Source organism: Salvelinus fontinalis, chromosome 41 (assembly GCF_029448725.1).
Source record: "Salvelinus fontinalis isolate EN_2023a chromosome 41, ASM2944872v1, whole genome shotgun sequence".
NCBI classification, from domain to species: domain Eukaryota; kingdom Metazoa; phylum Chordata; class Actinopteri; order Salmoniformes; family Salmonidae; genus Salvelinus; species Salvelinus fontinalis.
The window spans coordinates 226,080-238,554 of NC_074705.1; the positions used below are offsets into that span (position 1 = coordinate 226,080).

A 12,475-nucleotide genomic window follows, 5' to 3' on the forward strand; every position below is an offset into this window, starting at 1 on the left:
ACTGATCTGTCAGAGAGGAACACATGGACTGTAGTAACAGACTGAGCTGTCAGAGGGGAACACATGGACTGTAGTAACAGACTGATCTGTCAGAGAGGAACACATGGACTGTAGTAACAGACTGATCTGTCAGAGAAGAACACATGGACTGTAGTAACAGACTGAGCTGTCAGAGAGGAACACATGGACTGTAGTAACAGACTGAGCTGCCTGAGAGGAACACATGGACTGTAGTAACAGACTGAGCTGTCAGAGAGGAACACATGGACTGTAGTAACAGACTGAGCTGTCAGAGGGGAACACATGGACTGTAGTAACAGACTGAGCTGTCTGAGAGGAACACATGGACTGTAGTAACAGACTGATCTGTCAGAGAGGAACACATGGACTGTAGTAACAGACTGAGCTGTCTGAGAGGAACACATGGACTGTAGTAACAGACTGATCTGCCTGAGAGAAGAGAGGAACACATGGACTGTAGTAACAGACTGAGCTGTCTGAGAGGAACACATGGACTGTAGTAACAGACTGAGCCAATAAGGCTGCAACATGAGACAGTTCATTGGATAAGAGAGTTCAAATCAGGCAAATAAAAACCAGAGAAATACAGGAGCAGCATTTTTATTAGTCTAATAATAAACTATTTGACAAATCTTCCCCATGTACAGCGGCTGTGCGCTCTACAAAGTGTGTTCGCTAGAGTCCTTGTTGTCAGCATCTTTGAGCAACAAGGACCTTTCCGGAATGTTCCACACTTGTTGATATGGAGACACACGTGAACACAGGAAGAGTGTATTTGGTGAAGAGGAGAGAAGGCTTTGTAAAAGCCCACTCACTTTTCCCAAAGTCTGTTTTTTTTTTAAAGAAATCCACAGTTGAAAGATTCTGTGGAATCAGGAGGGAACAATGAGGAGGTGGAATCCCCCCGAACAGGATTTCTGGAAAACCTGGGAAAGTCGCGGGAATTTTGCCACCCGAGAGAAGAAAGATCGGTGGTTTTTGGAGGTCAGATGCGTCGACCTCTGGGATCGTTTGTGGACTCCGTCTGAGGGGGAAACAGGAAACAGACAGTCAGTTCATCAGTTCACCTTGTCAAACCACCATCAACCCTGTGTTCAGTTCACACTGCTGTTGTCTAAAGTTCATCCAGCCACGAGGAGTAAACATCTTTCTGTCAATAAACACACAAACCTACCGAACATATACGTAGCGCTGGTAACCACGGTAATGACTGCTGTTTGCTCTCTGGGGCTGTTTACTTAACGATTAGGCCCTCAGGCTAGCTACTGACTAACTTTGGAGGGAGGGAGGGAGGGAGGGAGGGAGGGAGGGAGGGAGGGAGGGAGGGAGGGAGGGAGGGAGGGAGGGAGGGAGGTGTAACCTGTCTGTACAGTAACTCAGTCATGTAGTACAGGTGTAACCTGTCCGTACCGTAACTCAGTCATGTAGTGTAGTACAGGTGTAACCTGTCTGTACCGTAACTCAGTCATGTAGTGTAGTACAGGTGTAACCTGTCCGTACCGTAACTCAGTCATGTAGTACAGGTGTAACCTGTCCGTACCGTAACTCAGTCATGTAGTACAGGTGTAACCTGTCCGTACCGTAACTCAGTCATGTAGTGTAGTACAGGTGTAACCTGTCTGTACCGTAACTCAGTCATGCAGTACAGGTGTAACCTGTCTGTACCGTAACTCAGTCATGTAGTGTAGTACAGGTGTAACCTGTCTGTACCGTAACTCAGTCATGTAGTACAGGTGTAACCTGTCCGTACCGTAACTCAGTCATGTAGTACAGGTGTAACCTGTCCGTACCGTAACTCAGTCATGTAGTGTAGTACAGGTGTAACCTGTCCGTACCGTAACTCAGTCATGTAGTGTAGTACAGGTGTAACCTGTCCGTACCGTAACTCAGTCATGTAGTGTAGTACAGGTGTAACCTGTCCGTACCGTAACTCAGTCATGTAGTACAGGTGTAACCTGTCTGTACCGTAACTCAGTCATGTAGTGTAGTACAGGTGTAACCTGTCTGTACCGTAACTCAGTCATGTAGTACAGGTGTAACCTGTCCGTACCGTAACTCAGTCATGTGGTGTAGTACAGGTGTAACCTGTCCGTACCGTAACTCAGTCATGTAGTACAGGTGTAACCTGTCCGTACCGTAACTCAGTCATGTAGTGTAGTACAGGTGTAACCTGTCCGTACCGTAACTCAGTCATGTAGTGTAGTACAGGTGTAACCTGTCTGTACCGTAACTCAGTCATGTAGTGTAGTACAGGTGTAACCTGTCCGTACCGTAACTCAGTCATGTGGTGTAGTACAGGTGTAACCTGTCTGTACCGTAACTCAGTCATGTAGTGTAGTACAGGTGTAACCTGTCCGTACCGTAACTCAGTCATGTGGTGTAGTACAGGTGTAACCTGTCTGTACCGTAACTCAGTCATGTAGTACAGGTGTAACCTGTCTGTACCGTAACTCAGTCATGTAGTGTAGTACAGGTGTAACCTGTCCGTACCGTAACTCAGTCATGTAGTACAGGTGTAACCTGTCTGTACCGTAACTCAGTCATGTAGTACAGGTGTAACCTGTCTGTACCGTAACTCAGTCATGTGGTGTAGTACAGGTGTAACCTGTCCGTACCGTAACTCAGTCATGTAGTGTAGTACAGGTGTAACCTGTCCGTACCGTAACTCAGTCATGTAGTACAGGTGTAACCTGTCTGTACCGTAACTCAGTCATGTGGTGTAGTACAGGTGTAACCTGTCTGTACCGTAACTCAGTCATGTGGTGTAGTACAGGTGTAACCTGTCTGTACCGTATCAGTCATGTAGTGTAGTACAGGTGTAACCTGTCTGTACCGTAACTCAGTCATGTAGTACAGGTGTAACCTGTCCGTACCGTAACTCAGTCATGTAGTGTAGTACAGGTGTAACCTGTCTGTACCGTAACTCAGTCATGTAGTACAGGTGTAACCTGTCCGTACCGTAACTCAGTCATGTAGTACAGGTGTAACCTGTCTGTACCGTAACTCAGTCATGTAGTACAGGTGTAACCTGTCCGTACCGTAACTCAGTCATGTAGTACAGGTGTAACCTGTCTGTACCGTAACTCAGTCATGTAGTGTAGTACAGGTGTAACCTGTCCGTACCGTAACTCAGTCATGTAGTACAGGTGTAACCTGTCCGTACCGTAACTCAGTCATGTAGTGTAGTACAGGTGTAACCTGTCTGTACCGTAACTCAGTCATGTGGTGTAGTACAGGTGTAACCTGTCTGTACCGTAACTCAGTCATGTAGTACAGGTGTAACCTGTCCGTACCGTAACTCAGTCATGTAGTGTAGTACAGGTGTAACCTGTCTGTACCGTAACTCAGTCATGTAGTACAGGTGTAACCTGTCTGTACCGTAACTCAGTCATGTAGTACAGGTGTAACCTGTATGTACCGTAACTCAGTCATGTAGTGTAGTACAGGTGTAACCTGTCTGTACCGTAACTCAGTCATGTGGTGTAGTACAGGTGTAACCTGTCTGTACCGTAACTCAGTCATGTAGTACAGGTGTAACCTGTCCGTACCGTAACTCAGTCATGTAGTGTAGTACAGGTGTAACCTGTCTGTACCGTAACTCAGTCATGTGGTGTAGTACAGGTGTAACCTGTCTGTACCGTAACTCAGTCATGTAGTACAGGTGTAACCTGTCTGTACCGTAACTCAGTCATGTGGTGTAGTACAGGTGTCGTGTCCGTACCGTAACTCAGTCATGTAGTACAGGTGTAACCTGTCCGTACCGTAACTCAGTCATGTGGTGTAGTACAGGTGTCGTGTCCGTACCGTAACTCAGTCATGACGTGATCAGTCAGTCACAGTCCCTGGCCCTGGGCGGCTGGTAATACTGGACCGTGGGCCGCGTCCTCGTGTTGGTCCGAGGCTGCCCGTCTCCCCTGCGCCGGTACTCTAACCCCTCCTCGTCCTTCTGCCACCACACATACAGACCTACCATCAGTTTGGCCATTATTTTTTTTAACATCACACTGAATACGATTCTATTCTGACAAGCAGGACCTGATCCTAGATCTGCCCTCTGGCTCAAGACACTGTGAATACAGGCCCTGGTTTATGAGATGATATTAGGTCAGCTGATCTTCCTGAAGGCCAAAACCACGTCCTATCAGTCTATGTATTCACAACTGAATAATAGGACTTTCTACTAGGCAGAATGTAGGTCCATTCTCAACGAGTCTTTCCTCGTTTCCTTACATCCCTCTCTCCTCTCCTCTCCTTCTCAAAAACCCATTAGAGGAGACGGTCGAAGGGGGTGGGGGAGGGACCTTGGACATGCTCCTCCAATACGGTTGAGAAGCTGGAGAGCAGAGAGAGGACGTAAGGAATCGTGGGAAAGGTGAGTTGAGACAGAGCCAACTTGTAGTCCAATGATACTTTACCCAGAAGTCCGTGTTGACAGGTCTGATGTTGTGTAGAAGGACCTCCTCACAGTTTCCGTACTCAGTAAAGACCACGACGGCCGTGAGACCAGAGGGATGTACAGCGTCTATCCTGGACCTGTAGAACTACACACAGAGGTGTCATTACACACAGAGGTGTCATTACACACAGCGTCTATCCTGGACCTGTAGAACTACACACAGAGGTGTCATTACACACAGCGTCTATCCTGGACCTGTACAACTACACACAGAGGTGTCATTACACACAGAGGTGTCATTACACACAGCGTCTATCCTGGACCTGTAGAACTACACACAGAGGTGTCATTACACACAGAGGTGTCATTACACACAGCGTCTATCCTGGACCTGTACAACTACACACAGAGGTGTCATTACACACAGCGTCTATCCTGGACCTGTACAACTACACACAGAGGTGTCATTAAACACAGCGTCTATCCTGGACCTGTACAACTACACACAGAGGTGTCATTAAACACAGCGTCTATCCTGGACCTGTACAACTACACACAGAGGTGTCATTAAACACAGAGTCTATCCTGGACCTGTACAACTACACACAGAGGTGTCATTACACACAGAGGTGTCATTAAACACAGCGTCTATCCTGGACCTGTAAAACTACACACAGAGGTGTCATTATACACAGCGTCTATCCTGGACCTGTACAACTACACACAGAGGTGTCATTACACACAGAGGTGTCATTACACACAGAGGTGTCATTATACACAGCGTCTATCCTGGACCTGTACAACTACACACAGAGGTGTCATTACACACAGCGTCTATCCTGGACCTGTAAAACTACACACAGAGGTGTCATTACACACAGCGTCTATCCTGGACCTGTAAAACTACACACAGAGGTGTCATTACACACAGCGTCTATCCTGGACCTGTACAACTACACACAGAGGTGTCATTACACACAGCGTCTATCCTGGACAACTAAACACAGAGGTGTCATTACACACAGCGTCTATCCTGGACCTGTACAACTACACACAGAGGTGTCATTACACACAGCGTCTATCCTGGACAACTAAACACAGAGGTGTCATTACACACAGCGTCTATCCTGGACCTGTACAACTACACACAGAGGTGTCATTACACACAGCGTCTATCCTGGACCTGTACAACTACACACAGAGGTGTCATTACACACAGAGGTGTCATTACACACAGCGTCTATCCTGGACCTGTACAACTACACACAGAGGTGTCATTACACACAGAGGTGTCATTAAACACAGCGTCTATCCTGGACCTGTAGAACTACACACAGAGGTGTCATTACACACAGAGGTGTCATTACACACAGAGGTGTCATTACACACAGAGGTGTCATTAAACACAGCGTCTATCCTGGACCTGTAGAACTACACACAGAGGTGTCATTACACACAGCGTCTATCCTGGACCTGTACAACTACACACAGAGGTGTCATTACACACAGCGTCTATCCTGGACCTGTAGAACTACACACAGAGGTGTCATTACACACAGCGTCTATCCTGGACCTGTAGAACTACACACAGAGGTGTCATTACACAGAGTCTATCCTGGACCTGTACAACTACACACAGAGGTGTCATTACACACAGAGTCTATCCTGGACCTGTAGAACTACACACAGAGGTGTCATTACACACAGCGTCTATCCTGGACCTGTAGAACTACACACAGAGGTGTCATTACACACAGAGGTGTCATTACACACAGAGTCTATCCTGGACCTGAGGAACTACACACAGAGGTGTCATTACACACAGAGGTGTCATTACACACAGAGTCTATCCTGGACCTGTAGAACTACACACAGAGGTGTCATTACACACGGCGTCTATCCTGGACCTGTACAACTACACACAGAGTTGTCATTAAACACAGAGTCTATCCTGGACCTGTACAACTACACACAGAGGTGTCATTACACACAGAGGTGTCATTACACACAGAGGTGTCATTACACACAGAGGTGTCATTACACACAGCGTCTATCCTGGACCTGTACAACTACACACAGAGGTGTCATTACACACAGAGGTGTCATTATACACAGATGCTATCCTGGACCTGTAGAACTACACACAGAGGTGTCATTACACACAGAGTCTATCCTGGACCTGTAGAACTACACACAGAGGTGTCATTACACACAGCGTCTATCCTGGACCTGTAGAACTACACACAGAGGTGTCATTACACACAGCGTCTATCCTGGACCTGTAGAACTACACACAGAGGTGTCATTACACACAGAGGTGTCATTACACACAGCGTCTATCCTGGACCTGTACAACTACACACAGAGGTGTCATTACACACAGAGGTGTCATTACACACAGCGTCTATCCTGGACCTGTAGAACTACACACAGAGGTGTCATTACACACAGAGTCTATCCTGGACAACTACACACAGAGGTGTCATTATACACAGAGTCTATCCTGGACCTGTACAACTACAGACAGAGGTGTCATTATACACAGAGGTGTCATTACACACAGAGTCTATCCTGGACCTGTACAACTACAGACAGAGGTGTCATTACACACAGAGGTGTCATTACACACAGAGTCTATCCTGGACCTGAGGAACTACACACAGAGGTGTCATTACACACAGAGGTGGCATTATACACAGAGGTGTCATTACACACAGAGTCTATCCTGGACCTGTAGAACTACACACAGAGGTGTCATTACACACAGAGTCTATCCTGGACCTGTAAAACTACACACAGAGGTGTCATTACACACAGAGTCTATCCTGGACCTGTAAAACTACACACAGAGGTGTCATTACACACAGAGGTGTCATTAAACACAGCGTCTATCCTGGACCTGTAGAACTACACACAGAGGTGTCATTACACACAGAGGTGTCATTACACACAGCATCTATCCTGGACCTGTAGAACTACACACAGAGGTGTCATTACACACAGCGTCTATCCTGGACCTGTAGAACTACACACAGAGGTGTCATTACACACAGCGTCTATCCTGGACCTGTACAACTACACACAGAGGTGTCATTACACACAGAGGTGTCATTACACACAGCGTCTATCCTGGACCTGTACAACTACACACAGAGGTGTCATTACACACAGAGGTGTCATTACACACAGCGTCTATCCTGGACCTGTAGAACTACACACAGAGGTGTCATTACACACAGAGTCTATCCTGGACAACTACACACAGAGGTGTCATTATACACAGAGTCTATCCTGGACCTGTACAACTACAGACAGAGGTGTCATTATACACAGAGGTGTCATTACACACAGAGTCTATCCTGGACCTGTACAACTACAGACAGAGGTGTCATTACACACAGAGGTGTCATTACACACAGAGGTGTCATTATACACAGAGTCTATCCTGGACCTGTAGAACTACACACAGAGGTGTCATTACACACAGAGGTGTCATTACACACAGAGTCTATCCTGGACCTGTACAACTACAGACAGAGGTGTCATTACACACAGAGGTGTCATTACACACAGAGTCTATCCTGGACCTGAGGAACTACACACAGAGGTGTCATTACACACAGAGGTGGCATTATACACAGAGGTGTCATTACACACAGAGTCTATCCTGGACCTGTAGAACTACACACAGAGGTGTCATTACACACAGAGTCTATCCTGGACCTGTAAAACTACACACAGAGGTGTCATTACACACAGAGTCTATCCTGGACCTGTAAAACTACACACAGAGGTGTCATTACACACAGAGGTGTCATTAAACACAGCGTCTATCCTGGACCTGTAGAACTACACACAGAGGTGTCATTACACACAGAGGTGTCATTACACACAGCATCTATCCTGGACCTGTAGAACTACACACAGAGGTGTCATTACACACAGCGTCTATCCTGGACCTGTAGAACTACACACAGAGGTGTCATTACACACAGCGTCTATCCTGGACCTGTACAACTACACACAGAGGTGTCATTACACACAGCATCTATCCTGGACCTGTAGAACTACACACAGAGGTGTCATTATACACAGAGTCTATCCTGGACCTGTAGAACTACACACAGAGGTGTCATTACACACAGCGTCTATCCTGGACCTGTACAATTACACACAGAGGTGTCATTACACACAGCGTCTATCCTGGACCTGTACAAGTGTTGAAAGTTATATCAAACTCAAGAATGTAAACAGTGTTTAATATCGTCAAATTATTTGCCATTTATTTTAGGAGATTTCAATTTAATTGATTGTTGTCCTCCCATCTATCTAACCATGACTCCAGTGTTAATATAATTGATTGTCCTCCCATCTATCTAACCATGACTCCAGTGTTAATATAATTGTACCTTGTAATCCTCCCATCTATCTAACCATGACTCCAGTGTTAATATAATTGATTGTCCTCCCATCTATCTAACCATGACTCCAGTGTTAATATAATTGTACCTTGTAATCCTCCCATCTATCTAACCATGACTCCAGTGTTAATATAATTGTACCTTGTAATCCTCCCATCTATCTAACCATGACTCCAGTGTTAATATAATTGATTGTCCTCCCATCTATCTAACCATGACTCCAGTGTTAATATAATTGTACCTTGTAATCCTCCCATCTATCTAACCATGACTCCAGTGTTAATATAGTTATACCTTGTAATCCTCCCATCTATGTAACCATGACTCCAGTGTTAATATAGTTGTACCTTGTAATCCTCCCATCTATCTAACCATGACTCCAGTGTTAATATAGTTATACCTTGTAATCCTCCCATCTATGTAACCATGACTCCAGTGTTAATATAGTTGTACCTTGTAATCCTCCCATCTATCTAACCATGACTCCAGTGTTAATATAGTTATACCTTGTAATCCTCCCATCTATGTAACCATGACTCCAGTGTTAATATAGTTGTACCTTGTAATCCTCCCATCTATCTAACCATGACTCCAGTGTTAATATAGTTGTACCTTGTAATCCTCCCATCTATCTAACTATGACTCCAGTGTTAATATAGTTGTACCTTGTAATCCTCCCATCTATCTAACCATGACTCCAGTGTTAATATAGTTGTACCTTGTAATCCTCCCATCTATCTAATCATGACTCCAGTGTTAATATAGTTGTACCTTGTAATCCTCCCATCTATCTAACTATGACTCCAGTGTTAATATAGTTGTACCTTGTAATCCTCCCATCTATCTAACCATGACTCCAGTGTTAATATAGTTGTACCTTGTAATCCTCCCATCTATCTAACCATGACTCCATTGTTATTATATAGTTGTACCTTGTAATCCTCCCATCTATCTAACCATGACTCCAGTGTTAATATAGTTGTACCTTGTAATCCTCCCATCTATCTAACCATGACTCCAGTGTTAATATAGTTATACCTTGTAATCCTCCCATCTATGTAACCATGACTCCAGTGTTAATATAGTTGTACCTTGTAATCCTCCCATCTATCTAACCATGACTCCAGTGTTAATATAGTTGTACCTTGTAATCCTCCCATCTATCTAACTATGACTCCAGTGTTAATATAGTTGTACCTTGTAATCCTCCCATCTATCTAACCATGACTCCAGTGTTAATATAGTTGTACCTTGTAATCCTCCCATCTATCTAATCATGACTCCAGTGTTAATATAGTTGTACCTTGTAATCCTCCCATCTATCTAACTATGACTCCAGTGTTAATATAGTTGTACCTTGTAATCCTCCCATCTATCTAACCATGACTCCAGTGTTAATATAGTTGTACCTTGTAATCCTCCCATCTATCTAACCATGACTCCATTGTTATTATATAGTTGTACCTTGTAATCCTCCCATCTATCTAACCATGACTCCAGTGTTAATATAGTTGTACCTTGTAATCCTCCCATCTATCTAACCATGACTCCAGTGTTAATATAGTTGTACCTTGTAATCCTCCCATCTATCTAACCATGACTCCAGTGTTAATATAGTTGTACCTTGTAATCCTCCCATCTATCTAACCATGACTCCAGTGTTAATATAGTTGTACCTTGTAATCCTCCCATCTATCTAACCATGACTCCATTGTTATTATATAGTTGTACCTTGTAATCCTCCCATCTATCTAACCATGACTCCAGTGTTAATATAGTTGTACCTTGTAATCCTCCCATCTATCTAACCATGACTCCAGTGTTAATATAGTTGTACCTTGTAATCCTCCCATCTATCTAACCATGACTCCAGTGTTAATATAGCTGTACCTTGTTGTCCTCCCATCTATCTAACTATGACTCCAGTGTTAATATAGTTGTACCTTGTAATCCTCCCATCTATCTAACCATGACTCCAGTGTTAATATAGTTGTACCTTGTAATCCTCCCATCTATCTAACCATGACTCCAGTGTTAATATAGCTGTACCTTGTTGTCCTCCCATCTATCTAACTATGACTCCAGTGTTAATATAGTTGTACCTTGTAATCCTCCCATCTATCTAACCATGACTCCAGTGTTAATATAGTTGTACCTTGTAATCCTCCCATCTATCTAACCATGACTCCATTGTTATTATATAGTTGTACCTTGTTGTCCTCCCAGTAGAGCGCCAGAACCTGGTCTCCTGGTTTCAAGGTCCCCAGGCCTTGAGACACTGCAGGCTCCATGGACCCAACCTGCCCCTGGTCTGACCTCTGCCCTTTGACCTGCCCTGTTCTCTTCTTAGGGGCGGTGTTGGAGTTGTTATGGGCGGGGTTAGTGCTGTTCCTGTTGTGTGGCTCCTCCCTCTCCCTGGGAGCGGGACCAGTGGAGTAGTTCTGTTGTTTGATTGGCCCTGTCCGGTGTTCCGTTGACGAGTCACCGTTTTGGAGGTGTGGCCCCGAGCCTGGGCCGCTTCCCACATGGCCTTTCACTGGACGAGACTCACCACGGGACACGCCCCAGTCCTGCGTCCCGGCGCTACAGTCCTTCTCTTGCCCCGCCCACGACGTAGAAGAGTTGGGCGGTCCGTTGTCCCGGTAACGGTCAAAGTTGTCCGAGTTGGGCCGTTCCCTGTGGGACTTCCCCCCTCCTCTCCGCCTGCTGTTGGGCTCGGCTCTACAACGACAACACAACTTTACTGCACATCCCAGAATGCAATTTGTTTTCTTCTTCATTGGCATCACCGTACAAGAATGAAAAACCATTGCATACACATGAGAAAACAGTCAACTCTCAGACACACTGTATTCATAAACACGGATGACATTGACAATGAGACGACATTCATAATCAGGTCTAATCAAGTATCCGTACAAACAACGTCACTTTATATAATGTTTACATAACCTACATTACTCATCTCATATGTATAGACTGTATTCTATACAATCTACTGCATCTTGCCATCTTTATGTAACTAAATGGTATCACTAGCCACTTTAAACCACGCCACTTTATATAATGTTTACATAACCTACATTACTCATCTCATATGTATATACCGTACTCGATACCATCTACTGCATCTTGCCTATGCCGTTCTGTACCATCACTCATTCATATATCTTTATGTACATATTCTTTATCCCTTTACACTTGTGTGTATAAGGTAGTAGTTGTGAAATTGTTAGGTTAGATTACTTGTTGGTTATTACTGTATGGTCGGAACTAGAAGCACAAGCATTTCACTACACTCGCATTAACATCTGCTAACCATGTGTATGTGACCAATAACATCTGCTAACCATGTGTATGTGACCATTAACATCTGCTAACCATGTGTATGTGACCATTAACATCTGCTAACCATGTGTATGTGACCATTAACATCCGCTAACCATGTGTATGTGACCAATAACATCTGCTAACCATGTGTATGTGACCAATAACATCTGCTAACCATGTGTATGTGACCATTAACATCTGCTAACCATGTGTATGTGACCAATAACATCTGCTAACCATGTGTATGTGACCAATAACATCTGCTAACCATGTGTATGTGACCATTAACATCTGCTAACCATGTGTA

At 44.6% G+C, this 12,475-nt stretch overlaps 1 protein-coding gene across 8 annotated transcripts in view; it reads right to left on the reverse strand.

The window, feature by feature from the left end:
• Positions 1-605: 605 nt before the first annotated feature.
• Positions 606-12,475, reverse strand: part of tdrd3 (tudor domain containing 3) — a 44,043-nt gene continuing 32,173 nt past the window's right edge. For 2 of the 8 annotated variants that reach the window (XM_055908003.1, XM_055908010.1), the window contains 4 exons: positions 11,049-11,559; positions 4,437-4,562; positions 3,826-3,967; positions 606-1,045 (listed from right to left, as the gene is read on the reverse strand). In XM_055908003.1, coding sequence (XP_055763978.1) covers positions 3,851-3,967; positions 4,437-4,562; positions 11,049-11,559 — 754 coding nt within the window. In that variant the 3' untranslated portion in view covers positions 606-1,045; positions 3,826-3,850. Of the gene's footprint in view, positions 1,046-3,825; positions 3,968-4,436; positions 4,563-5,236; positions 5,321-8,043; positions 8,199-8,300; positions 8,385-8,450; positions 8,535-11,048; positions 11,560-12,475 lie in introns of those variants that run through there. The other 6 variants (XM_055908004.1, XM_055908005.1, XM_055908009.1 and 3 more) reach the window with 6 other exon arrangements.